Here is a 27,824-nt window from a genome sequence, read left to right on the forward strand (position 1 = left end):
GTATAAATACCACAGACTGTGTATAAATACTCAATGCAGTTTGTTAAAGAGGAAACAGAGAGAAACACCTCTGCACTGATGATCACTGTGTGTCTTTATTAGTTATTAGTGTTATTAGTTACTATTATTAGTACAGTGATGATACGTTTCCTCTCTCCTCGTGACGGCCCCTCCTCCTGTTTCCTCTAGTTTTCACTTCTGGAGCTCGTGGTGTCGCAGCTTCTTCTTCTCTGCTTCTGAAGGTGAGTGAGCGACTCTTCTCACGGAGGGACTCTCTGAGGACTCTTTGGTCAAAGTCACGTTTGACTTCAGTCTCATTTGAAGAAGTTCCAGAAATACTTGATGTTTTTCTTCAGTCAGCTCAACACAAATGGATTTAAAGCGAAGTTTAGTTTGTACAGTATGACGTCATCGTCCGCTCCAAACCTACCGCACATCCCTCCAATGAGTACTTCCGGTCCGGATTTCAAAGTAAAGGATCGCGTGTGTTATTTGCGGTTAAGGAACAGAAGAGTCATTTAAGATCCTATTTATTATTATTATTAAGACTACAGTCAGATATAATATGAAGTATTTTACTGTGTACTATTTGAATAATCTAATGTCAAAGTTCCTTCCAGAGACCAAGATTCATTCTTTTTGTCTAACTTTAATGATTCACAAAGTACACAGTAAAAGTACTTCATACTAATACTGACCAGTGGCGGTCCGTGCATTCTATACCTGGACCTTCACTGCTGTCCTGCAGCTGAAACACAGCTACGGTTATTATTTGTTTCGTGTCCAAATATAGCCAACAGTTATAAATAGAGCGCGCCTCCTCTCTGCTCTGACTGCAGCGCGAGGCGCCTGTGAGAGCAGCTCGCGCTGCTCGTTCACGAGAGAGCAGAACGTACGAGCTTTAACGTCAAAACACCACAAAAGTCTCCAACACCAGAACAAGTCTCTAGATTTAACACTAGTAGCTTTTGACAAAGAAAAGTCTCCATGAGGGTTTGGAGAGTCGCCAGATTTAGCGAGAGAGTCGCCAAGTTGGCAACACTGGCACCAGCTAAATATGTCCCCAGAGCAACACTGGACGTAACAATGGTTCCTACCACATATTAAACCAAACAAAAATCCATCTTCATACAAATAATAATATATAAACAAGCATCTTAAAGCTGCTGCAGATGTACAAACAAACACATTTAACTTACCAGAGCTGCTGTTCACTATTTAAAGACAAACTCCATCCTCCTTTCTTTGTTAATAAAGAGATTAATCTCACGGTTGTTCAGTACATCCGTGTGTTTTAGTTCCAGTAAGAAGTCCTTCTGGACTCATGGAGAGAAATCACTTCAGACAACGAATTAAATTATATTTTATGATATTTCAAAAACCTATGTGATGAAGAAATTCTGATAAAATGGACCATGTAACCTATTTTACTCACTCAAAAACATATATATATATACACAAAGTAATACTATATACTACAAGTACTACCACAATTTCACCTGTTTTTCGCCAGGAGACGGCGAGCTATGTTCTCCGTTACCGATCCCAACCAAAAACTACGGCACTTTCACAGACAACCCGCATGTCAAAGAGCATGAGGACTCCACACTGAATCCAACCATATCTTCCAAATTCTTCTCCTTCAAACCATTAAAAAGCTGCACTCCATAAGCCACAAAGCAACACAGAACCAAAAATCAATAGAATTGTAAAAGCTTTGCACCTTGAGATGGTTTTCTGGATGAAAATCGGCAAAAAAATGAATCCTTGCAGCCATGTGCTGCCGGTCTCTCTCCTCCGTTCTGTGAAAACACTGAGTCTCTACAAGCGTCTATGAAGGAGAGGTAATCTTTTCAGTTTTGGCCAATGGGTTTGACCCTTGGGGGCGAGCCACGGTTTTCGATATTTTTATAGGCTTAAAATTCTGTCAATCAACTCAAAGAACGTACCGTTAGACGCGTTACACTCTTCCGGGTTCAAATCTGTGTCACATGCGCAAATCGGCCAATCACAGGCTTTGGTAAGGTTCAATTGCATTCTGTAAAACTGAAATTCAGACGAAAATGAGCCATGTTTTACAGGTTATTATATGGCCCAGGCTCTCAAAATGATGCCAACCTGCTGTATTAGATAGATTGAACACTATTAGTGATAAAAGAAGTGAAATATATAGTTATATAGTATATAAAAGTACAATAAAACAGCTATACGTGCTGCTTCCAAAATCAGAATTGACGTCGGCTGACCTCGGCTGACCTGTAGAAAAACATCGATATCTCAGGCCTGCTTCACTTTATCAAAGCAAATTCTTTTTTTAAAGGACTGCTGACATGTTGTGCTATGATTTGGGAGAGTTTAGGCCTTCGTCTGCATCATTTCAAATCAATAGCATCAATAAAAGTGCTTTTTATTTTCAGGCGAACCTGAACATTTTCAATTTGAGCTGTGTGCTATATTCATTCAGCATTTACCAGTAACATATACACTGATATGAACAGATCTCACAAGTGTTAGTGTTATTATTCCATTGAAATTATTCAAATAGACCTTGTAGTTAGAGAGATAAGCCCTTTTAAGTATGGGTATGACATTTTCGAGGAGAGGCCTCAAAATAGGCTTAGAGGTTAAAAGGTTAATGCGTTTGAGGCTGAACATGTCCGCTCCACAGAGGCAGCAGATGTTGGGATTGTCACCGCCCAACATGTCACGCTAGCCCACTGACCAATCACGTACATGTAGGCCAGCTAGCAGCTCTGACACGTCAAAGAATACGCCCACCATGTCAAACTAAAGATCTGATTGGTTGAACACTATGACGATCAACAACATCGTCCCCATTCACTTAACCTGCACATGGATTCACTGGTGAGTCTGCAGGCCTGGGGCCTCTCTTCTACCTAGAGACACAGAGGTGAACTCTGATTGGATCAAAGCTCTACTTAAAACAAGCTGCACTGAAGCAGAGCAGCTGAGGAGCACAGTAGCTGTGCAATGAGAACGTAAGATAATGAGACAAATATCTTTATAAATTATAATACATGTAGTGTATTTAAGATACATTATTAAATCATAAAATAGCTCTAACTTTGTGATTTTGTTTAGGCCAGCAGAGAAGGCTTTGCAGGCCCTGACGGCCACCACTGGTACTGACTGTAGTCTAAACAGTACTGAGTCCAAATAATAGGATCTTAAATTACTCTTCTACTCCTTAATCCCAAATGTCGTAAACTTTACTTTGAAATCCGGACCGGAAGTACTCAGTTTCACACTGTACGAAACTTAATTTAGATTTAGAGAAGCTATTCTTCTTCTAATGTTTATTATTATTGTTATTATTATTATTAACATACTTTAACTCCTCCTCTTAGAGATGTAAACTGATGGACTTCAGATCTTGAGACCTTTACAGTGAAAAGTGATCCAAAGATCATAAAGTTATGAATTATGAGCTCTGAAGGTGTTTCTGAGGCTGAAGAAGCTCCAAACTGAACCAAACTGCTCTCACATGTAAAGTCCTCAGTGTTTGTATCTGATGTGGTTTCAATGCTTCAGAGGGAAGTCGGCTCTATAGCGCCCCCTACACAACGTAGACCACGCAGCCCTCGCAGCACGTTTCACATAGATCTGTAACATTTGGGAAGCACATGTATCACATGTAGACTTAAAAAAAGTCTCTTGGAGCCATCCTCTAAACCCAACCGGAAGTCGGCCATTTTGAATTGTGTATACATTTCTTGTGTTTTTGCTGAACTTTAGTGAACTCCTAGAAAATGAATCACATTAACTTAATATTTAGTGAGAACAATCTAAAGACCTTAGTGATGAAAAGTTATCAAAAGCTTCAAGGTTTCATGAACGGGGAGGACGTGTTATGGCGGCCATTTTACATGGTTCACCATCATCCATCAATCTGCTGTAACTCGACTGTTCTTTGTCTAAACTGTCCCAAACTTGCCATGCTTGATGAGAGTCATGGCTTGAGGACTTCTGCAGGCCAATATTAACTCATAGTCACAGCGCCACCTACTGGCAACCGTTGTTATGTGAGGGTTTCAGAATACAGAGGTCCAAACACTGAGCGGACCCTCTGAAGAACATGTGGTTTCCTTTATATAAAGATAAAGATTTTAAAGTGTTTGGAGAGCAGAAATGAGCTCACAATAGTTTAAAGTCATGTCAGTAGGCATCAGTATAAATGACCTGTAAAGCAGTAAATGGTGAGATTCAGGTTACATGTCACAATAAATGATGCACACTACATTGTGACAACACATCACTAAACATCTGCAGATGAAAGCTCACAGTGTTTCATTGAAGGGTTCAACTAACAGCCAGTTGAGTCCACTTTCCTCTCTCAGCCTCTGGATTCACTGCCGGTCCTTTTCTCTGGACTCCTCACTCGTCTCCTCTGCCAACGAGTTCTACTAGATTACTGTCAGACCTCCAGGAGACACAGAGAGTTTAGAGAGCTGCTTTTACGTTGACAGTCTGTTATGTTACAAACACTGAAGCACATCCACAGCTTACATTTGTTCCTGTTTGTAGCTGCTTCATGCTCTGACTGGATGCAGTAGACGTGGAAACAGAGGAACATTTGAAGAGCTTTTCAAAGTGCTTTCTCAAAGTGACAACAACATGGAAACTGTCCCATGAGTGTCTTTAGTATTGAGGTGAATGAGCTGTGTGTGTTTGTCATGATGAAGAGAAATAATGTTGTTGTGTTTGTGTGAAGGTGTGGACTCTGCTATGAATCAGTGTGAGGACAGAGAGGAGGGAGTCCCTCCCTCTAAAACCAGCCACACCAAAGCTCAGAGGTGAGATGACCGTCTCTAACTGTCCATGACTCAAAGTCTTTCATCCACTGACTCTGTTTCTACATGTGACCAGGACCCATCAGGGACCAGACGGACCTGGACCTGGACCTGGACCTGGACCTAAACCTGGACCTGAACCTGGACCTGAACCCAGTTATGTGTCCATGAAGAGGTCTATGGATCGTCCTATAGTCTTCAAAGATGGACGCCAATCTGTTAATAAAAGGTGAGGATATCAAACTGATGATGATGATGATGATGATGATGATGATGATGATGATGATGATGATGATGATGATGATGTCAGAAGGACACTCACACATGGTTCCTCTCTTCATCCTGATTGGACAGCATTACTCTTCAACCATCATGGTCACCTCACTGCATCACTTCCTGTCTTTGCTGCACTGAATACAGCTTCAACATCAACACTGAAACATTTCTACATGAAGCATTGATTTCATACTAAACGTCTCCTAAAACTACCAGGATACTAACACACAGAGTACAGTAGGTTTATTACATCACTGAATGTATCTGGTGTTTCTGTCAGGAGGAAGCTGGAACAACCTGGACCTGGAGCTGGACCTGAACCTGGACCTGAACCTGGACCTGAACCTGAACCTGAACCTGAACCTGAACCTGGACCCAGCTGTGTGTCCATGAAGAGTGACGGGTCTATGGGTCGTTTTATTGAGTTCAAAGATGGACGCCACTCTGTTGATCAAAGGTGAGGATTTCAAACTGATGATGATGATGATGATGATGATGATGATGATGATAATAATAATAACTTTATTTAAATTGCACCTTTTCAAAATAAAGTTACAAAGTGCTTCATAATAAAACATGAAAGCAAATCAGAAACACAATCAAACCGGTAAAATAAGATTTAAATCAATAAACAAAATAAAATGCGTCAGATGTCAAAACAAGCCAAACGGTAAAAGTGAGTCTTCAGAAGAGATTTAAAGAGGAAACTGAATTTTCCGGCCTTAGATTAGCAGGAAGAGAGTTCCACCGCTGAGGGGCCCGGACAGCAAAGGCCCGTTAGTAAGGTGTGGTGTAAACTATATAATAGTACGAGTGAGCGCTATAACACTGAAATAAGGACATGTGAGGAAAGAAAGTTTGTCTTTGGAGTATTAATTCTCTGTGCAGAGAAGGTTCAATCATCCCACTGAGCTCCTGTGTGCAGTCTGAGGGATGAAGAGCCCCGTGTGCAGGTTTCTACATCTTATAAAGGACCAGTGCACAAGGGTGGGGGGGTAGGATGAGTCCTCTCTAACACATCTGTTTCTGTTCCTCACCTAAACATTCTGTGCTTAACTGTCTGCACCCCATTCAGTTACTTCCTCTGATGGAATGTTTCTCCTGCTGATACCAGATTAAAGTGCATCGCAGTAGTCGAGTCTGGAGGAGATGAAAGCATGAATGACTCTCTCAGGTCAAAGGTCAAAGGAATGACCTGATTCTGCTTCGCTGTCTCAATTGAGTGAAGCAGATCTGCACAACTTTGGTCACCTGAGCATCAAAAGTCAAGTCAGACTCAGAAATAACACCCAGGTTGAGGCTTCATGCTGAATCTTATGAGATAAAACTCCAGACTGGAGGAGAGATCATTAATGCAGAAAGGGGCCAGCAGGGGTCATTATACCTACAAGACAGGACATGAACCATGAAACAGTGCTGGAGCAGGCTTCATGGGATGTACAACTGGGTATCATCTACAGAGCAATGAATCTCTGTATTATGTTGACGTACAGTGTTTCCTCTAGGACCTAGGGTTACAGCTTAAAGGAATCATGTGTTCATGTGTTTCATTTAATGACAGCAGTCAATATAACAACTGAACAATTATTTGAACTCTACATTGAACTAAACATGTTCAATGAAAGTTTGCAGCTTTTGTCACAGCGGTGACTTTCTGGGCTTCTGGAAGAACATTTCCAGAGCCTCTTGATATTTATGTATTTATTTATACATGTATGTAATGTATTTATTTACTTACTTATCAAGATCAGTCTTGTACAGTCAGGGGGAGTATTTCCCCTCTGACAGCCAAGCTGGGTCAGAACCTGTCATCAGGTGGTGACTGGACTTTAGCTGCTTGTGGGGGGGGGGGCACCGGAGCGGCTGCTACTCGCAGGAGAGCGAGTGTTGCATCTTCACCACATGGAGCGTTTAAAACACGCAGATATTGTTTCTGCTCTTCAGCTGGTTGATGAGGAATATCTTCCGCGCTCTCTGTCCGCTGGTGGGAGTGAGCTCACCTGTGTAGCGATACAGAGAACAGAGGAGAATTGTAAACACGCGACCATGTAGAGACAGAATGACATGCCGTCAGTAGATAAGATACATAACATGAGGCTGTTTAGTGAGTTTAATAAAGAACACGGTGTAGACCTGTTCTAGAGGAACCTTCAGGACTTCTGTTGTGATCTGGCGCTGTAGAGAAAATACAATTACACTAAATTAACTCGACCTTCAAGGGGGGGCGGGGCTCCCCCTGATACAATGGTAGGGGAAACACAGACATATGATGAGTCCTAGTGGTGACATGTACATGGTGAACAGGAGGGGACCCAATATAGACCCCTGAGGGACCCCACAGAAGAGAGGAGGCCTCTCCAAGCATTACACAAAAGAACCAGTTCAACAGATAAGACATCAACCAATCCAGCTCCACATCACTGATGCCAACAGAGTTCTTTAGACGGCGGATTCAGAGATTGTGGTCCACTGTGTCAAAGGCTGAGCTGAGCAGAAGGTCTTATGTGACCTTGACCTGAGAGGTCTCAGTGATGTGAAGAGAGTGAAAGCCAGACTGAAGATTCTCAAACATTTCATTGTTATTCGCAGTGGCGGCTGGTCGATAGAGGGCCATGGGGCCTGGCCCCACCTTGAGCCCCCACCGAGGAGGGTCTATGAAGCAGTTTAGCCAATCGCTGATTAAAGATAGAAATGAGTGACATACAATTTAGCCAATCAGCGTCCTCAAATAGATTCAGCGCGTTCTCGTCAGGAGAAGTCTCTACAGACCCGTTTGAGAGGAGAAGTTTGAGGAGAAACTTCAGTTAAAGAGCTGATCCCAGATCAGCCTGACCTCACAATCAGACAGCAGACTAGCGGGAAAGAGAAGCAGAACATGAAGCTTCTCTACTAGCTGCACCAGACAGGTTTGGCTAGCTGGATGATGTCATGCTAACAACTTATTTATCTTTAAAACAACGAGGACAGATCCAGCACGGACAGGTAGGGAGTGAGGGAGGAGGAGGTAAGGAGACATGAGAACACCAGGGTAGGGAGTGAGGGAGGAGGAGGTAAGGAAACATGATAACACCAGGGTAGGGAGTGAGGGAGGAGGAGGTAAGGAAACATGAGAACACCAGGGTAGGGAGTGAGGGAGGAGGAGGTAAGGAAACATGATAACACCAGGGTAGGGAGTGAGGGAGGAGGAGGTAAGGAGACATGAGAACACCAGGGTAGGGAGTGAGGGAGGAGGAGGTAAGGAAACATGAGAACACCAGGGTAGGGAGTGAGGGAGGAGGAGGTAAGGAAACATGATAACACCAGGGTAGGGAGTGAGGGATGAGGAGGTAAGGAAACATGAGAACACCAGGGTAGGGAGTGAGGGAGGAGGAGGTAAGGAAACATGATAACACCAGGGTAGGGAGTGAGGGATGAGGAGGTAAGGAAACATGAGAACACCAGGGTAGGGTGTAGCATATCCCTCTGAAAGATGGTTCGACACTTGACTGATGATTGTGATGATTGAGGGGCAGCAAACATGAAAATCACCAAGAATAAGGACTCTGTCATATTGTTCCATAATGAAAGATCAACAGTAAGATTAGTGGGTCTGTGAATATAACTAAGATATTCAAAGGAGGAGAAGCAGCCGATCCAGAGTGAGGAACGACTGAGAACATTTCTGTGAATCACAGCATGACTCAATGAGAGGTGTGCATTCCTCAGAGCTAGTCCAACATTCTGTGATCATAACAAAGTCAACATTGTCGTGATAAAATCCTGGCAGATCAAAGACTTCTTGGCAAAAATCATGCGATTAATCGCGGTTTACATTTTTTATCATTGCTCAGCACTAATCATGACAGAACACAACATCTTTAACTAATTGTTGTATTTGTGTTAATGGTACAAACACAATGTGAGCTGATTCTTCATGATTCCTCCACAGAGAGGACCAGGAGAGCTCAGAGGTTCCCAGAGGTCAGTCTGCCCAGCAGCATCAAACACACCTGGACTCCATATTTATGGTCTGTACATGTACAACTACTTTTACATCTATTCTGTTCACAATCATCTCCATGCTGCACTTTGTAGACCAGTGGATTGTCAGTCTGTCCAACATGGATCTGATGTTTGGTTCCATGGTTTTAGTTTGTGTCATTCATAGAATATTCTGTTCCAGCTGCTGGAGGAGAACATCGTCACTTTTGTGAAGAACGAGCTGAAGAAGATCCAGAAGGGACTGAGTTCAGATTACCCAGAATGCTTAGAGAGTCAGAGGGAGGATGAGGAGGTGCTGGACGGTGAGGATGAAGAGCAGAGGAGGAGCAGCAGAGAGGCATTTCTGAAGATCTCAATAAACTTCCTGAGGAGGATGAAGCAGGAGGAGCTGGCTGACTGTCTGCAGAGCAGTAAGAGGATTTCTCTAAAGATTTAACATGCTGGTTAAATGGGACGTTTACTAACGTCTCATGAGATGGACCAACATGTATTCAGATATGTTGACATATTTGTCTAATCATTTATTCATTGATGTTCTTTGTTTTTATTCAGGAAGTCATTCAGGAAGTCATCCTGCAGTTTGTCAGCGTGAACTCAAATCTAACCTGAAGAAGAAGTTCCAGTGTGTGTTTGAGGGAATCGCTAAAGCAGGAAACCCAACCCTTCTGAACCAGATCTACACAGAGCTCTACATCACAGAGGGAGGGACTGCAGAGGTCAATGATGAACATGAGGTCAGACAGATTGAAACAGCATCCAGGAAACCACACAGACCAGAAACAACCATCAGACAAGAAGACCTCTTTAAAGCCTCACCTGGAAGAAAGGAACCAATCAGAACAGTGATGACAAAGGGAGTGGCTGGCATTGGGAAAACAGTCTTAACACAGAAGTTCACTCTGGACTGGGCTGAAGACAAAGACCACCAGGACATACTGTTCACATTTCCATTCACTTTCAGAGAGCTGAATGTGCTGAAAGAGAAGAAGTTCAGCTTGGTGGAACTTGTTCATCACTTCTTCAGTGAAACCAAAGAAGCAGGAATCTGCAGGTTTGAAGAGTTCCTGGTTCTGTTCATCTTTGACGGTCTGGATGAGTGTCGACTTCCTCTGGACTTCCACAACAATGAGGTCCTGACTGATGTTACAGAGTCCACCTCAGTGGATGTGCTGCTGACAAACCTCTTCAGGGGGAAACTGCTTCCCTCTGCTCGCCTCTGGATAACCACACGACCTGCAGCAGCCAATCAGATCCCTCCTGAGTGTGTCGACATGGTGACAGAGGTCAGAGGGTTCACTGACCCACAGAAGGAGGAGTACTTCTGGAAGAGATTCAGAAATAAGAAGCAGGCCAGCAGGATCATCTCCCACATCAAGACCTCACGAAGCCTCCACATCATGTGCCACATCCCAGTCTTCTGCTGGATCACTGCTGGAGTTCTGGAGGATGTGTTGAAGACCAGAGAGGGAGGAGAGCTGCCCAAGACCCTGACTGAGATGTACATCCACTTCCTGGTGGTTCAGTCCAAACTGAAGAAGGTCAAGTATGATGGAGGAGCTGAGACAGATCCACACTGGAGTCCAGAGAGCAGGGAGATGACTGAGACTCTGGGAAAACTGGCTTTTGATCAGCTGCAGAAAGGAAACCTGATCTTCTATGAATCCGACCTGACAGAGTGTGGCATCGATATCAGAGCAGCCTCAGTGTACTCAGGAGTGTTCACACAGATCTTTAGAGAGGAGAGAGGACTGTACCAGGACAAGGTGTTCTGCTTCGTCCATCTGAGTGTTCAGGAGTTTCTGGCTGCTCTTCATGTCCATCTGACCTTCATCAACTCTGGAGTCAATCTGCTGTCAGAAGAACCATCAACCTCCTGGTGGTCTGAAGTCTCCAGAGACAAAACTAAACTAACACGTCTCTACCAGAGTGCTGTGGACAAGGCCTTACAGAGTCCAAATGGACACCTGGACTTGTTCCTCCGCTTCCTCCTGGGTCTTTCACTGCAGACCAATCAGAAACTCCTACGAGGTCTTTTGACACAGACAGGAAGTAGCTCACAGACCAATGAGGAAACAGTCCAGTACATCAAGGAGAAGATCAGTGAGAATGTGTCTCCAGAGAAAAGCATCAATCTGTTCCACTGTCTGAATGAACTGAATGATCGTTCTCTAGTGGAGGAGATCCAACAGTCCCTGAGTTCAGGACGTCTCTCCACAGATGAACTGTCTCCTGCTCAGTGGTCAGCTCTGGTCTTCATCTTACTGTCATCAGGAAAAGATCTGGACGTGTTTGACCTGAAGAAATACTCTGCTTCAGAGGAGGCTCTTCTGAGGCTGCTGCCAGTGGTCAAAGCCTCCAACAAAGCTCTGTAAGTACAAAGAGAGGTAGATTCATATATCATAACTTAAATACGCTGCTATCTTTTCTACTTATTGTTTATTTTTTCTTCATCATTGTCTCTTCAGACTGAGTGGCTGTAACCTCTCAGAGAGAAGCTGTGAAGCTCTGTCCTCAGTTCTCAGCTCCCAGTCCTCTAGTCTGAGAGAGATGGACCTGAGTAACAACAACCTGCAGGATTCAGGAGTGAAGCTGCTGTCTGCTGGACTGGAGAGTCCACAGTGTACACTGGAGACTCTCAGGTGACCCTGTGAATTACTTATCTTGGACTAAGTTTAAAGTTTACACACAAACAGATTCCGTCAGATTATGTGACGTGTGTGTTGTTTTGTGTGTTTGCAGCCTGTCAGGCTGTCTGATCAAAGAGGAAGGCTGTGCTTCTCTGGCCTCAGCTCTGAGCTCCAACCCCTCCCATCTGAGAGAGCTGGACCTGAGCTACAATCATCCAGGAGACTCAGGAGTGAAGCTGCTGTCTGCTGGACTGGAGGATCCTCACTGGAGACTGGAAACTCTCAGGTATGAAGAGGCCTGCTGCAGCCACAGATAATCAGTCTGATAGAGGAGGTAGAGCTGGAGACTTTTTCTCTTTCACACTGTCAGCCTGGTTAATATGACCCTGACACACCAAGCTGACCTCAAACTACCAGAGACTCATCAAACTGTTTGTGTCCCACATCAGACCATCAATACAGACAGAAGTAGTCAGGGAACAGTAGCCAGGATGAGCCCAAACAGGGAGGGAAGGTGATGGAACTGTTGTTTTTCTGCAGCGTTGTCTTGTTTCAACATTAGAAAATAGGACAGTGGTGTATCCTGACACGTTGACGGGCATCATGGTGGGTTGACATGAGTCAACGTCGTCATGCTGCAGGTTTGTGGGCTCATATCAAACAATACTTGATGTTTTGATGCTCGTGTGTGTTGCCCTTTAGTCCAGACTTTATTGTGAAAAGACAAACAGACAGAAACAATCTGTTTAAAGCGTCTTGATGAATCATCACAATAGGAATGTTTTTCTGTTTTGAAGGAGTTCAGCTTTACCTGGTTGTGGTTTGTTCTGCACTGAGAGCCAGTTCCCTGGCTGATAAGAGTCGACTTGTTGAAACTACAGGTGACAGTCGGCCACAGACGCTCAGTGAAGAACCAACAGCTGATTGTGGACATGGTGTGTCAGAGCCCAAAGAGGTTCATTGAGGACTGGACCAAAGTTCTAGGGGGACACAGGCAGTGCTCTGTGGCTGCAGACGGACTTGAACTGTAATATTTTCACCCCCAGATTACAGATCATAGAAACCAGTGTTGACTGTTGCTAGGAGACGGGATGTGAACAGCTTTGTACATCCAACCATCCCCCCCGACCTCCTCCATCAGAGGGTTTGTGGCGCTGTAGTGGTTTCAGGATACTTTCTCCTTTACTTCTGAGAGACAACAGTCATTATTACACAAACACAAGAGGTCGCTTGTCAGGACCAGAACATCAACAATCAATGCTTCTATATTGACAACGGATCAGCTGACTCTGTGTGATGGTGAAGAGTCGTGTGGTGGTGATGAACCCACAGAGAACTGTCTCCATCTCTGCAGCTCTACTGAGCTTTTTAGCCTCTTTTAGCTCCTAGTTTTGGTTCTGCAGCACATTTCCTGTTTGGTTCAGTCTCAGTGTTTCCAGCAGCAGCTGTTTTCATCCAACAAGCTGTGATGAAGCCACTGTTCACTACCTGCTCAGCAGCAAACAGCAGACAGACTCAGTCAGAGACTAGCTGGTGAACATAGAGGAGCATTTAGCAGCTAAATGTCACGGGAGGTCAAGATGAGGACCCAATAGCAAGACCACAGGAGACAGAGTCTGGCAAAACAGATTTTATTTCACCAGGATTTTAAGGCGAGGATGTGTGGAGACCGTGGTCCGACACAGGTGGCCAAATCGATGATGTGAGTCCCGTGGCTCGACACCGGAGGGCAGGCAGATCAGCAAATATTCTGCAACCGTAGTGGAGAGGAAGAAAGTTAGTCCAGGAAAAAATCAACTGATGACTTACGGAACAGTGGTAAGACTACCGAGGCAGAAGACGAAACGGACTGACAACCCAGGCCTGCAGGGCCAGGGTTGATAAGCAGCCAGGCGGTGATCAGTGGAATCAGGATCAGCTGGTAACGATCCAGATTGTCCGCAGCTGAGTGCCAATCAGAGGTGTGGCCATGGAAATCGTCTGGAGGCAGGTCCAAGAAAACAAACACCGAGCACATGACATACAATAACAAACAGGGGAATGACAGACACATGAGGAGAGGAGATTGGGGGGAAACAGAGGTTAACACACAATGGTTCAGACAGGAATCCTGACAGTACCCCCCTCTCAACGGGAGCCTCCAGGCGGTCCGCCAGGCTTATCTGGATGCAGGCGACGAAAATCTCGAATCAGAGTGGGGTCGAGGATCCGAGAGCGGGGCACCCATGTGCGTTCCTCTGGACCGGATCCCTCCCAATCCACAAGGTATTGGAAACCCTGACCCCGGCGGCGAACATCCAAAAGTCTGTTGACCGTATGCGCCGGGCCTCCGTCGATGAGCCGGGCGGGAGGTGGGGGTCTGGCCGGAGGGCACAGGGCACTGGTGGACACCGGTTTGATCAGAGACACGTGGAACGTCGGGTGGATCCTCATGGACGAGGGGAGTTTCAGACGAACTGCGGAAGGGTTGACAATGGCCTGGATCTCAAAAGGACCGATGAACCGGGGGGACATCTTCCGTGATTCGGTCCTCAATAGGATGTCCTTGGTGGAGAGCCACACCTCTTGACCGACTTGGTAAAGTGGAGCCAGGATGCGGCGGAGATCCGCCAAGCGTTTATTTTGTTCAGCGGTATGGAGAAGAGCGGCCCGGGTCTCCCTCCACACCTTCCTACAGCGACGAAGGTGGAGCTGAACTGAGGGAACGGCTATCTCCACCTCCTGGGCGGGGAACAGAGGCGGCTGGTACCCCAGGGAGGCCTCGAATGGAGTGTGACCAGTCGCCGAAGAAGTATGAGAGTTGTGGGCATATTCCACCCAGGGCAGGGGAGTACTCCAGCTGGAGGGGTTAGATGCTGCCACGCAGCGGAGGGAGGCCTCAAGCTCCTGATTCAGTCTCTCTGTCTGCCCGTTGGACTGGGGGTGGAACCCAGAGGACAGGCTGATGGTGGCGCCGAGGACCCGGCCGAAGGCTCTCCAGAACTGGGATACGAACTGCGGGCCTCGGTCAGAAACAATGTCCGCAGGGATCCCATGCAGACGGAACACCTGGTTGAACCATAACGTCAGCCGTTTCCTGAGCAGAGGGAAGCTTGGGCAGCGCGAGGAAGTGAGCCGCCTTGGAGAAGCGGTCAACCACCGCAACAATGACCGTGTTCCCCTGCGATGGTGGCAGACCTGTGACAAAGTCCAGAGCTCCTCTATGTTCACCAGGGCTCTGGAGGCCGGAAATCAGACGGGGAACAGGGCTCTGGAGGGCAGAAATCAGACGGGGAACAGGGCTCTGGAGGCCGGAAATCAGACGGGGAACAGGGCTCTGGAGGCCGGAAATCAGACGGGGAACAGGACTCTAGAGGCTGGATCTCGGGCGGTCGGCCGGACTGCAGGACTTGCTTCCGAAGCGGGGGCTCCGGCGGACGGCCGGACTGCAGGACTTGCTTCCAAAGCGGGGGCTCCGCCGGACGGCCGGACTGCAGGACTTGCTTCCGAAGCGGGGGCTCCGGCGGACGGCCGGACTGCAGGACTTGCTTCCGAAGCGGGGGCTCCGGCGGACGGCCGGACTGCAGGACTTGCTTCCGAAGCGGGGGCTCCGGCGGACGGCTGGGCTGGACAGGCTCGGAGGAGCCGGACTGGACGGGCTGAGGCTCGGGGGAGCCGGACTGGACGGGCTGAGGCTCCGACTGGACGGGCTGGGGCTCCGACTGGAGCTCGGAGGGGCCGGACTGGACGGGCTGGGGCTCCGACTGGAGCTCGGAGGGGCCGGACTGGACGGGCTGGGGCTCCGACTGGAGCTCGGAGGAGCCGGACTGGGAACACTAGGGCTCCGGAGAGCAGGACTGGGGCTCAGGAGAGCCGGACTGGGAAGACTGGGGCTCAGGAGAGCCGGACTGGGAAGACTGGGGCTCAGGAGAGCCGGGCTGGACAGGCTGGGGCTCCTCGGCGGCGGCAAGGATTGTGGGGCGCGGCTCCTCGGCGGCGGCAGGAGCTGAAGGTCGCTGCTCCTCGGCGGTGGCTGGAGCTGAAGGTCGCTGCTCCTTGGAGGTGGCGTCGGCGGCAGGAGCTGAAGGTCGCTGCTCCTCGGAGGCGGCGTCGGCGGCAGGTACTGGAGGTCGCTGCAGCACGGAGGCGGCGGCGGCAGGCACTGGAGGGCGCCGCCGCACGGAGGCGGCAGCGGTCAGTCCCGGTCGGGACCGGAGGTCGCTGCTGCTCAGGGACGGCGAGGCTCAGCCAAATGGCAAAGCCTGCTAAGAATAGGCTCAACTCATTGGCGGCAGCCGGGACTGGAGGTCGCTGCCTCTCCTCGGAGGCGGCGGCGGCGGCGGTGGCCGGGACTGGAGGTCGCTGCTGCTGCTCAGAGGCGGCGGCGACTGGAACCGGAGGTCGCTGCTGCTCGGAGGTGGTGACGGCGGCAACGGACTGCTGCGGAGCTGAGGCGGCAACGACCGGGACTGGACTGCAGGGGGACTGCAGGGCCAGGGTTGATAAGCAGCCAGGCGGTGATCAGTGGAATCAGGATCAGCTGGTAACGATCCAGATTGTCCGCAGCTGAGTGCCAATCAGAGGTGTGGCCATGGAAATCGTCTGGAGGCAGGTCCAAGAAAACAAACACCGAGCACATGACATACAATAACAAACAGGGGAATGACAGACACATGAGGAGAGGAGATTGGGGGGAAACAGAGGTTAACACACAATGGTTCAGACAGGAATCCTGACACTAAAGAGACAGATGTTTCCCTCAGGAGGTGGTGGAGACCAAACACAGAGCTACAAGAGAGAGAATAGTGGACTAACATTCATCAGGAGACACAAACACAAAGACTCCTGATGAGTCATCATGTTGATGTGTAACTGCTGGATGTGGAAGCAGCTGGTTGACATCATGTTAGACACAACTACTTTATAAGCTGCAGGTTTAAACATGTGATTTACTGACTGACTGGTGGAGGAAACTGAGTGTGAAATGGATGATTGTCAATATAATACTGATAATAATAGATCATGAACAAGTGAACATCATGAGCTGTCGTCATGGGCCAATCAGAAGAAGCTCCAGTGAAGTCAAAGAGTATGAGCTGATGAATAATAAGTGCTCCATGTGAACATGAATAACAAAGCTCTGTGTGTGAGAGCGATGTAATGTCCATGTTTCATGCTGCTCTGACCCCCCTCCTCCTTTCAGGGTGGAGCCTGCTGGAGTCCGATGGTCCAGACCAGGTCTGAGGAAGTGTGAGTGTGCTTTGAGTTTGATTCATGAAAACAAAGCATCTTCAGACTGACATCACTCATTCACATCTCTGATGTCATCATCAAACAGATGATAGATTAATAACTGCAGCTGTGTTGTGTCTTGTTCTCTCCATCAGATTCCTGTGAACTCACACTCGACACAAACACAGTGAACAGAAACCTCAAACTGTCTCACAACAACAGGAAGGTGACACATGTGAAGGAGGTTCAGTCATATCCTGATCATCCAGACAGGTTTGACTTCTGTCATCAGCTGCTGTGTAGAACTGGTCTGACTGGTCGCTGTTACTGGGAGGTCGAGTGGAGCGGAAGAGTTAATATATCAGTGAGTTACAGAGGAATCAGGAGGAGAGGAGAGAGTGATGACTGTTGGTTTGGAGAGAATGATCAGTCCTGGAATCTGAGATGTACTGGTGGTGATTACTATGTCTATCACAATAAGACAAGAACATCCATCACCATCTCCTCCTCCTCCTCCTCCTCCTCCTCTGGTAGAGTAGCAGTGTATGTGGACTGTCCTGCTGGCTCTCTGTCCTTCTACAGAGTCTCCTCTGACACACTGATCCACCTCCACACCTTCAACACCACATTCACTGAACCTCTTTATCCTGGCTTTGGGTTCTGGTCCAGCTTCTCGTCTGGTTCCTCCATGTCTCTGTGTTCTCTGGAGGAGGGAGAGTCTCCTCCTGCTAGAGAAACCTTCTCTCTGCTGACCAGATAGTTCAGTGTGTACAGGATCACACACATGCAACATTCAGAGAGTTGGTGGGTTTTCTAACAGCACAGATCAGGTATAAAGTGAGAAACGTTGATCACCTGACTGACTTCTATGCAGCTCGGCTCTTCTAACCTTTGGATAGATAGAGCCTCGTCAGCAGTGTTTCTAATGTTCTTTACTTTTATTCTATTTCACACTCGTATAGTCTTGATGCATATAAGTTTGTGCTACTCAATAAGTTACTATTGATTTCTGACCTATTACTGAGCTCACAGTCATTCTGAATTTGTCATGATTTCACTTTTCATTCTTTGATTTGTATTCTTTCTACCACGATTGATTACAGGTGAGGCTAATTAATCCTCTGTTGAGAGATCGTAGAAAGATATGAAAGCATAAAAGTATAACCATCACAAACATATATTTTGTTCACTTTTTATAACTGTCACAATATATAACTTGTTTACACTTATTATAACCAATTTAACACAAACTGTTTTATTTCATATTAGAGGTGATAGAAACATATAGCCTGCTTAGACACTTTATCTAACAGTCACTTTAGCCTTGAATGGTGCTTTGGTTCAATCCGGACCAAACCAGTTACAACCATTTACATTCTGTTGTTAACTCTGGTACCAGATGCCTCCTGTATGTGTGATGCATGTGATTAGGGGAGGCACTAGAATCAGAGTAGTATGAAAGAAAATCTGTTTATTTTTTGCTTTTTCCCAGCGTAGAGACTGGGAGAGACTTACTTAATAGACCCTTAGGGGTCTTGCCCCCTGAGCGGGGAGTAGAACACCCTTCTACTCACAGTGAGAGCTGACTGAGAGACCCTGAAAACAAGCAGGATGTCAGCATTAGTTTTACCACTGAGAGTGTTTCATTGAATTTAAATTGTTCTATGTGATTGCTTTGGACTGTTTTAATAAAACCACAGCCTTACCATTTGTAAGTGACTGGACCCAAACTAGAGACTCTGTTTTTTGAGAACAAGTTGACCCTCTTCCCTGTCCAACAACCGTGTGATACAGATGTGAAGACTGACTCTACCAGAGAGTTTAAAGGTGAGTACCCTGGGTGAAGACTTGGCAGTGCTCGTCATAAATGGTGAGAATGTTCACAATATGCAATAGTAAAGTACAGACGTTCTACATAACTATTCATACTGGGTGTTAGGGTTACATCCTACTGAGAGCGCCTACGGCGTAGCCGTACAAGACTCTCAGGAAGACAATTCATTCCGAAATCCTAACGATTCAGCTACGGGGTGAGATAAAAGGCCTACGGTACTGTTCTGATACCTCCGTGAGGAAACTACCTCACATGGGAAGGACCGCCCTATGGAGTAACCACCGTGTTGGGTGCGCAAGCCTGTCCCGCTTTCCCCGGGGCGGGATCCGTTCACGCTACGCCTCTTACCGGCACCGTTCCCTGAACCACTCCCCCCCACTCTGTCCCCTCTGCAGCTGCGCCCAACCACACCCAACCACCACATACCCCCACCGCCCGACTTAGGCCGGGGAGCCATCCGGCCTAACCCCCCCCCCCCCCCCCTTCAGAGTGGGAGAGGAAGTCGGCCATGACCATCTGCGCCCCCGGCCTATGGACCACCTTGAAGTTAAAAGGCTGTAAAGCCGATACCACCGAGGGATCCGGGCGTTAGTATCCTTCATGCGGTGGAGCCACTGGAGCGGGGCGTGGTCCGAACAGAAGGTGAATGAGTGTCCCAGGAGGTAGTAACGCAGGGAGTCACCTTTCCGGTTCAGGTCGGTCAAGGGGCTGGTCAGATCTGCGAAGTTCAGGATGAACCATCTGTAATAACCCACCGGCCCCCCAAAACACCTAACCGGCCCTAGGGACACCAGGGCTATTCGGACTGTATGTGGCCGTAAGGATAAATCGGGCATTTTTCGGATCAACATTAGTGCAACAAGGAGAGCCGCTAAAAATCGGGAGGGCCCAGAGACAGATAACATCTTGGCCAACGTGCCACGCGGGAAAATTGCGCTCCGTTCGGACCGTCGGTCTCCGAGTTATGATTTTCCGAAGTTTTGGATCAGGTAGGCCAACTGGCAGTTTACCGCTCGTGTCCACTAGGGCAGAGGTCCCCAACCTTTTTTGCGCCACGGACCGGCTTCATGTATGACAATATTTTCACGGACTGGCATTCAAGGTGTGGCGGATAAACACGAGGAAATAAAATGATACGATCGGCATTAAAACAAATATAAAATGCATAAATAAATACTACTCACAATAACGCTGAATCAGTGGAGCCCTGAGCTTCTCTGCAACGAGACGGTCCCATCTGGGGATAATGGGAGACAATGACACCCGAAGTGTGTTCCTTATGTCCAGTCTACTTTGTTTTGTTTTGATTGCTGTCACTGCAGAAAATCCCGCTTCACAATGATAGGATGTGTGAAATGGAAGCAGGGTTTTCAGTGCTTTAGCGGCGATCTCAGGATACTCAGCCTTGATTTGAATCCAAAACACCAGCAGAGTTGTGGTCTCAAACATACTTTAAGGCCACCGTCATTTGCAATCTCCAGCAGTTGATCTTCCTCTGTCGCCACATATTATGCAGAGCGGGCTTGGCGTGTCAGAAATACTCCTGATATTTAATTAGACTCCTGATGTTGTCTGTTAAATTAAGCTTTTTTCTTGCAAGTTGTAGGTTCTTCTTCTGTCTCCTTAGTGGCCTTTTCCCCTTTGCAAAGAAGCTCTCCAAAAGTTTTGTATTCATTTTTGGTAGTTAGCGGGCTTCATTTTTGAGGTAACGTATCACGTGACCGAGACAAGCGTCTTGACATGTGTCAAGAGCCACAGGCGAATGAAATTGCGAGAGAATCCGGTTATTTTTCAAAATAAAACTTTCCAAAAAAAATCAATAAAACGGAAATAATACAATATTTATTCTTTCTGTGCGGCCCGGTACCAAATGACCCACGGCCTGGTACCAGTCCATGGCCCGGTGGTTGGGGACCACTGCACTAGGGGGCCAAGGACCTGGGACGTACTGGACCACAACTGCCATTTGGTCAGTGACTTTTGGGACCACAAGGGACATTTCAAAAGCTGGCCATGAATTGTTCCCAAATGTTCCCAATCCTCCGGGACTAATGGGAACATTTGGGCCAATTCATGGCCAGCTCTGTGAGATTGTGGATTGATGTTTTAAACCGCGATATCTTCTCAACCGTTCGATACCTCGCTTTGAATCGTAGAAATCTTGGACCATCGCTTAATTGTAGGGAATCATTGTTTTGGGACAAATTTTGCCATTTGGTCAGTATCATTGGGCCACATGAGATTCCATAATAATGTATTTGAAATGGCAGTTTTTCAGTTGTAAATAAACTGACATTTGACCTAGAAAATCTCCACAACACTTTGGGCTAGGAAGCTGACATTTGGACTGTACTATCTTCTCAAAGGATAGATCCAAAAGGATTGGAGAAATTGCAACTCTTTGAAATTTCAGGCAAAGTAGCACAAGGCATCGATTTTGCTCAAAAATCCAACTCATCCGATTTGCTTGAAACTTTGCGCAACTGGTGGGCTGTTCCCAGATATAACCCCTCATACGTTTCAGCCTCCTAGCCCAAAGCAATTGGAGTTATTGTTTGGGAGAGATGGGGATCTTTTATGTCATATCGGTTGGGATAATTGGCCTACATGGCCCAAGACTAAAAAAGAGGGAATGGGTGGGTTATGTGCCAAATGGGGCATTTTATGCTTTTCGAGTGGAAAACATGGAAACGGATCAGCTATCACCGTACGACCGTGGACACCTCGTTATGTTACCGGATGCGCAGGGACGACCCCGAATGGTCCCAAAAAGGCCAAATTAAGCACAAGGGAGCCCCTTTGCAGTTTTGAAAAGAAACATCAAAAATGAAATAGGGTGAACTTTCCCAAATCTCTCATTGCATTTTGGACCTGTTTTCCCATGAAATCTCTTTTAAATGAAACGTAGTAGACAACAGAGGACAGTCTTTAAGAATCAGTTGGTTTTAGCTCAATAGGACGTTCCTGAAGAAAGGTTGCTTTCACAAGGGTCTGCAGACTTCTTGCTTGGCATAATGAATCAAGTTATCAGAGTGAATGTTTGATGCAAAATTCAGGCAGTTTCAACCTTTTCCCAGATTGTATGTCAATTATGACATTTGCGCCTGTTTTTGGGCTCCTTAACTTGGACCTACGACCTCGACATTTTAGTGATTCCATCTCCACCAACCTCTCTTAATTTACAACAATAATGTATTCCTCTATCTTACTTTAAAGTAATTTGTATTAATTAAAAGACTGTTAGTAACGTATACAGGTTTCTGTTTCTGTTGGGTGCCATAAAACCATTTATACAAGACAAACAATTTCAGGTTCAGTTAGATTTACATCAATACAATGTTCCTGAGGAAAGATAGATTTCCCAAAGTTCTGCAGACTAGCTGCTCGGTGTGCTGATTTAAGTCATCCCATGGAATGTCTCATATAAATTTCAAGCAGTTCCAACCCTTTTCCGAGAAGTTATGACATTTTGAAGGAGGGACATTTGGTCATCATTTTCCATTCATTTTATCCTATCAAAATTCCCTATTCAAATGTGCACCAAGTCTCCCTCCTCCCACGCAGGCATGCTAAGTGCTAGAGAGTGCCATCCAACATGAATTTGCCACATTTGGGCGTGGCTACAACATATTAAAAAAGCAGGGCTCTGACAAGTTTAGAAATAAAAGCTCATCCAATCTGACTAACTTCTTCACAGGGTGTACAACTTACCAACCCTGACACCATGCTGTTCTCTGAGTTTCATACAGGCCAATCTAGATGATTTGGTCACGTGACCTTATTGTAGGACCAGTCCACAATGTATGTCCACAATTTGGGGTTTTTACATAGGTCAAAGAATCCCCCAAAATAAGGGAATATGGCTCAAATTTGACCTTTGGGGCTGTTTTTTGGGACCTTAACTTGCAGCTACGAGCACTACATTTGAGGTAATTCATATTCACAAGCCCCTCTTTAAAGAGGAAGAGGTTCCAATTCTCTACTTTGATTTAAAGTATAAAAATTAAGAGAAAAGACTGGTGAAAACTGGCTTACGGCCATTTGGGAACATGTGTGCCATTTGGTTCGAATCTTTTCTGTTGGGTGCAATAAAACATGGCTTGCTGTCATAAAATTGACATATGATGGATACAAGAGGATTCCGTCCCGGCCGTGGAACAGTGGACCAGCTCTTCACCCTCGCAAGACTACTGGAGGGGTTCTGGGAGTTTGCCCAACCAGTCTACATGTGTTTTGTGGACTTGGAGAAGGCTTTCGACCGGGTTCCTCGGGGGTTCTTGTGGGGGGTGCTGTGGGAGTATGGGGTGCCGGACCCGTTACAACGGGCGATCCGGTCTCTGTACGACTGCAGTAGGAGCTGTGTCCGCATTCTTGGCAATAAGTCAGAGACGTTCCCGGTGGGTGTTGGCCTCCGCCAGCGCTGCCCTTTGTCACCGGTCCTGTTCGTGACTTTCATGGACAGGATTTCTAGGCGCAGCCGGGAGGTTGGAGAACGTCAGGTTCGGGGGTCTCGGGATCACCTCTCTGCTGTTTGCAGATGATGTGGTCCTGTTGGCCTCCTCGGATCGTGACCTCCAGCATTCACTGGGGCGGTTTGCAGCCGAGTATGAAGCGGCGGGGATGAGAGTTAGCACCTCCAAATCTGAGGCCATGGTGCTCTGCCGGAAACCGGTGGATTGCTCCCTCCAGGTGGGGACGGAGTGCCTACCGCAAGTGACGGAGTTCAAGTATCTCGGGGTCTTGTTCACGAGTGAGGGTAAGATGGAGCGGGAGATCGGTGCGGCTGCAGCAGTAAAGCAGGCGCTGCACCGGACCGTCTTGGTGAAGAGAGAGCTGAGCCGGAAGGCAAAGCTCTCAATTTACTGGTCGGTCTACGTTCTTACCCTCACCTATGGTCACGAACTCTGGGTCGTGACCGAAAGGACAAGCGGCCGAAATGAGTTTCCTCCGTAGGGTGGCCGGGCTCAGCCTTAGAGAGAGGGTAAGGAGCTCGGACATCAGGAGGGAACTTGGAGTCGAGCCGCTACTCCTTCGCATCGAAAGGAGTCAGCTGAGGTGGTTCGGGCATCTAATTAGGATGCCTCCTGGACGCCTCCCACTGGAGGTTTTCCGGGCACGTCCAACTGGGAGGAGACCCCGGGGAAGACCCAGAACACGCTGGAGGGATTATATCTCCCAGCTGGCCTGGGAACGCCTCGGGATCCCCCAGAATGAGCTGGAACATGTTGCGGGTGAGAGGGAAGTCTGGGTCAGCCTGCTTGGCCTGCTGCCACCGCGACCCGACCCCGGATAAGAGGAGGAAGATGGATGGATGGATGGATACAAGAGGACACTCTTCAAGGTTCAGTTGGTTTCAAGTCATTAGCATGCTGCTAACAGAAGATAGGTTTCCAGAGGGTCTGCAGACTTGCTGCTGAATATGCTGATTTCAGTCATCAAGGGGAATGTTTCATGCAATTTTCCAGCAAATTCAACCATGTTCTGAGAAGTTATGACCATTTGAAGGAGGGACATTTGGTCATCATTTTCCATTCATTTTATCCTATCACAATTCCCTATTCAAATGTAGGCCAAGTCTCCCTCCTCCCGTGCAGGCATGCTAAGTGCTAAGAGTGCCATCCAACATGAATGTGCCACATTTGGGCGTGGCTACAACATATGAAAAAAGAAGGGCTCTGACAAGTTTAGAAATAAAAATTGATCCCAATTTTTTTCTAGGTGGTCTAGAGGAGTCATGTGACCTTATTGTAGGCCCAGTACACAATGTGTGTCCACAATCTGGGGTCTCTGGGACCCATATTTAAAAGATTATGGCCATTTTTACATAGGTCAAAAAATCCCCCAAAATAAGGGAATATGGCTCAGATTTTGACATTTGGGCCTGTTTTTGGGGACCTTAACTTGCAACTACGAGCACCAAATTTTCGGTATTTAATCACAAGCCCCTCTTTGAATGAAAAGGTTCCAATTCTATACTTTGATTTAAAGTATAAAAATAAAGAGAAAAGACTGATAAAAACTGTCCTACTGACGTTCGGGAGTTTTGGGTTAGGATTATTGGCCTTCATGAGAGCCCAAATTTAGTCGAAATGGCATTTTTTGGAAAATTAGGGAACGGGCATTTTCGAGAGTCAAGAGGATTTTGTTGGGTCCTATAAAAACATTACAGTCATTTAGCAGATGCTTTTATCCAAAGCGACTTACAATTCAGATTCTATCACATACACCATAGGCACAGCTACGGGAGCAATTTTTTGGGGTTAAGTGTCGTGCTCAAGGACACATCGACATGCGACTAGCAGAGCCTGAGGACGGCCCTGCTGTCCGCTTAGCCACAGTCGCCCCACACTACTAAAGGACTTGTTGTTATAAAATTGACATATGGTGGACACAAGAGGACACTCTATTAGGATTAATTGGTTTGATCTCATTAGCATGCTGCTAAAAGAAGATGGCTTTCCAGAGGGCTGAGAGACGGGGTCCTTGGTGAGCAAGCTCAGGACCTCAGATTAGATGTTGGATGCAATTTCCAGACTGTTTGAGCTATTTGATGAGTTATTTTGCATGTTGTAGGAATGGAGGACAATTGGGTCAATGTCGGCCGATTGGGTTGGGATTATTGGACAACATTTTCAGCCCATACATATGTAGTCGGAAAGACACTTTTTGAGTTATAAGGCAACTGCCATTTCCCGGACAAAAAGGTCCTCGAAATGGCGTTTTTTGAACTACATTTGATTGGGCTCCCATGTAGGCAAATTATCCCAACCGACATGGCACATTTGTTCTCATTTCTCCCAAACAATATCTCCAGTGTGCTCTAGGCTAGGAGGCTGAAACGTATGAGGGGGCATACCTGGGAACAGCCCACCAAGTACGCATAGTTTCGAGTAAATCGGATGACTTTGCATTTTCAGGCAAATCAATGCCTTGGACTTGCCTGATTTGCCTGATAATTCAAATAAATGCACTTTCTCCAATCCTTTTAATTTTCATACCAGTGGATCAAGACTTTGAGAAGGTAGTGTAGTCCAGCTTCCTAGCTCATTGTTATGTGGAGATTTCTAGGTGGAATATATGCAACATTGACTATATTACTATGAAGAAAGTGTAAAGAGTTTCCCATTGTTATTCACACCATTGAAGCTATGGGAAAGGGAATTACAGTCAACATTTCAGCTTGCTAGCCCATTGTTTTCTAAAAAAACAAAGCTCTCTAAATCAATACTCACAATGATTAAATCTCTCTAAATCAATACTCACTCACACAAAGCTATCTCCAACATCTGCATTTGTGGACGTGGTGTTGAGTAGGTGGAGGTAAGGTACGGTTTACTCTGGGGGCTCCGGTTTTTCCTGCTTTCAGTGAATATGAACTTCATTCACTCAAAGAAAAAAATAACTCTTGTCAGAGGTCCACAGTGTGACCTCAGAGGTCCACAGTGTGACCTCAGAGGTCCACAGTGTGACCTCAGAGGTCCACAGTGTGACCTCAGAGGTCCACAGTGTGACCTCAGAGGTCCACAGTGTGACCTCAGAGGTCCACAGTGTGACCTCAGAGGTCCACAGTGTGACCTCAGAGGTCCACAGTGTGACCTCAGAGGTCCACAGTGTGACCTCAGAGCTAGAAGGCTTGAGCCTTTGTGAGTCTGTGTGACTCTTACTGTGATGTAGATCAGGGTTTTTCACTGGGAGCTCCGGTTCACCCACATTCAGTGCAACATCTAATAACTGATTCAGTCGAATACAAAATAAGTGAATACATAATGACTGTGCTTATCTCACTTATTATTTGCTATAAGAGCTGTACATATTCCTTTCCTATTAACATTCTGTGATTTTCACATTTGTATAAAGTAACAGTGTTTTTTTTTCCAGAGAGAGATTATTGATTTTAAAACATTGAAATATGCTCTGAGAGCAGAATGGGTTGTATTTGTACGATTAATTTATATTTTCTGCTAACAATACACAGTCTATATGTACACAGCTAACAAGCATATTCATAAACCGGTGATCATTCCCCAGTTAGCAAATGAAACGACCGTCTCACTGAATTGTGAGTAATTAAAGCTGATTCATCAAAGTCACTGAACAGAAGCTCAAACATTCCTATAAAATCTAACGTTCACGTAGCTAGAAGGTGTGGAAAGGAAAGAAGAACGTTCAGCGAAGCAGCGAAGAACAGAACCAATTCATCTGGTTTGTGTTCTGGTTTTGTGAGATTAGGAAAAATAATTGAACATTTTCTGGAGTCAAACTTTCTGTATTTGACCAACATTACATCTTCTCTTTGTGGCCCTTTGACCTCTTCTGTTTAACCATTCAATCAGGATAAACAGACCAATGAGGTAGTTACATTATGTTTAATAAGAATAAAATGACAGAAATAACAAGTAAATACATGATGTTTATCACTAGGTTACAAGTTAACCATGAACATGAAGTATGAGATGAAATAAACATCATTAAACACATCTGTATCAATAACCTGGATCACGAACAAAGAACAGGTCAATATGAGTAAATCGATGCTTTAAATCCACGTTTACTGACATCTAGTGGGAGAAATGAGAAACACGTTAACTTCTACAGTCTGAGCTCTGAGTTCACTGAAACACAACATGTGGAGACATAAATATCAATGTGAACACAACATGACTTTAATGAAACTATATGATGAACTGTATCACATCAAACAATCCTCACATTAATAGAAAACTAGATTCTTGATGAGTACATGATAAATACATATTAAACTGCATGTTTACTGTTGCTAACACGCTCCATCTACCTCCTTTATTTATTTATATTCATTCATGTACTTTATTCTAATGTTACTCTGGTATGTGTTTGCATCAGGCTAGAGAAGAATTTATATTGCCTTGACTTTTATTTTGAAATATTTCTACTTCCTGTCATGTTTTGTATCTCTTTTTAAAGGTAAAAACGGAGACCAGGGACGGACACCAAGGAAGGAGACCAGGGAAGGAGACCAAGGAAGGAGACCAGGGAAGGAGACCAAGGAAGGAGACCAGGGACGGAGACCAGGGAAGGAGACAAGGGAAGGAGACCAGGAACGGA

At 46.2% G+C, this 27,824-nt stretch overlaps 1 protein-coding gene across 2 annotated transcripts; it reads left to right on the forward strand.

Annotated features, from left to right (window-relative positions):
* Window positions 1-208: 208 nt before the first annotated feature.
* On the forward strand, window positions 209-27,807 carry LOC306697814 (NLR family CARD domain-containing protein 3-like). 2 transcript variants are annotated; one of them, XM_079161874.1, is made up of 11 exons: window positions 209-242; window positions 4,733-4,814; window positions 4,888-5,040; window positions 5,368-5,544; window positions 9,016-9,094; window positions 9,250-9,478; window positions 9,621-11,436; window positions 11,534-11,707; window positions 11,808-11,981; window positions 16,878-16,924; window positions 17,062-18,630. In XM_079161874.1, the coding sequence occupies exons 2-11, from the start codon at window positions 4,747-4,749 to the stop codon at window positions 17,664-17,666; spliced, it is 3,522 nt and encodes a 1,173-aa protein (XP_079018000.1). In that variant the 5' UTR covers window positions 209-242; window positions 4,733-4,746; the 3' UTR covers window positions 17,667-18,630. The 2 variants fall into 2 exon arrangements, with proteins under 2 accessions (XP_079018000.1, XP_079018001.1); XM_079161875.1 differs by lacking the exons at window positions 16,878-16,924; window positions 17,062-18,630 and adding an exon at window positions 27,684-27,807.
* The last annotated feature ends 17 nt before the right edge of the window (window positions 27,808-27,824 follow it).

The sequence above is a fragment of the Pholis gunnellus genome (genome assembly GCF_910591455.1).
Source record: "Pholis gunnellus genome assembly, chromosome: 6".
NCBI classification, from domain to species: Eukaryota; Metazoa; Chordata; class Actinopteri; order Perciformes; family Pholidae; genus Pholis; species Pholis gunnellus.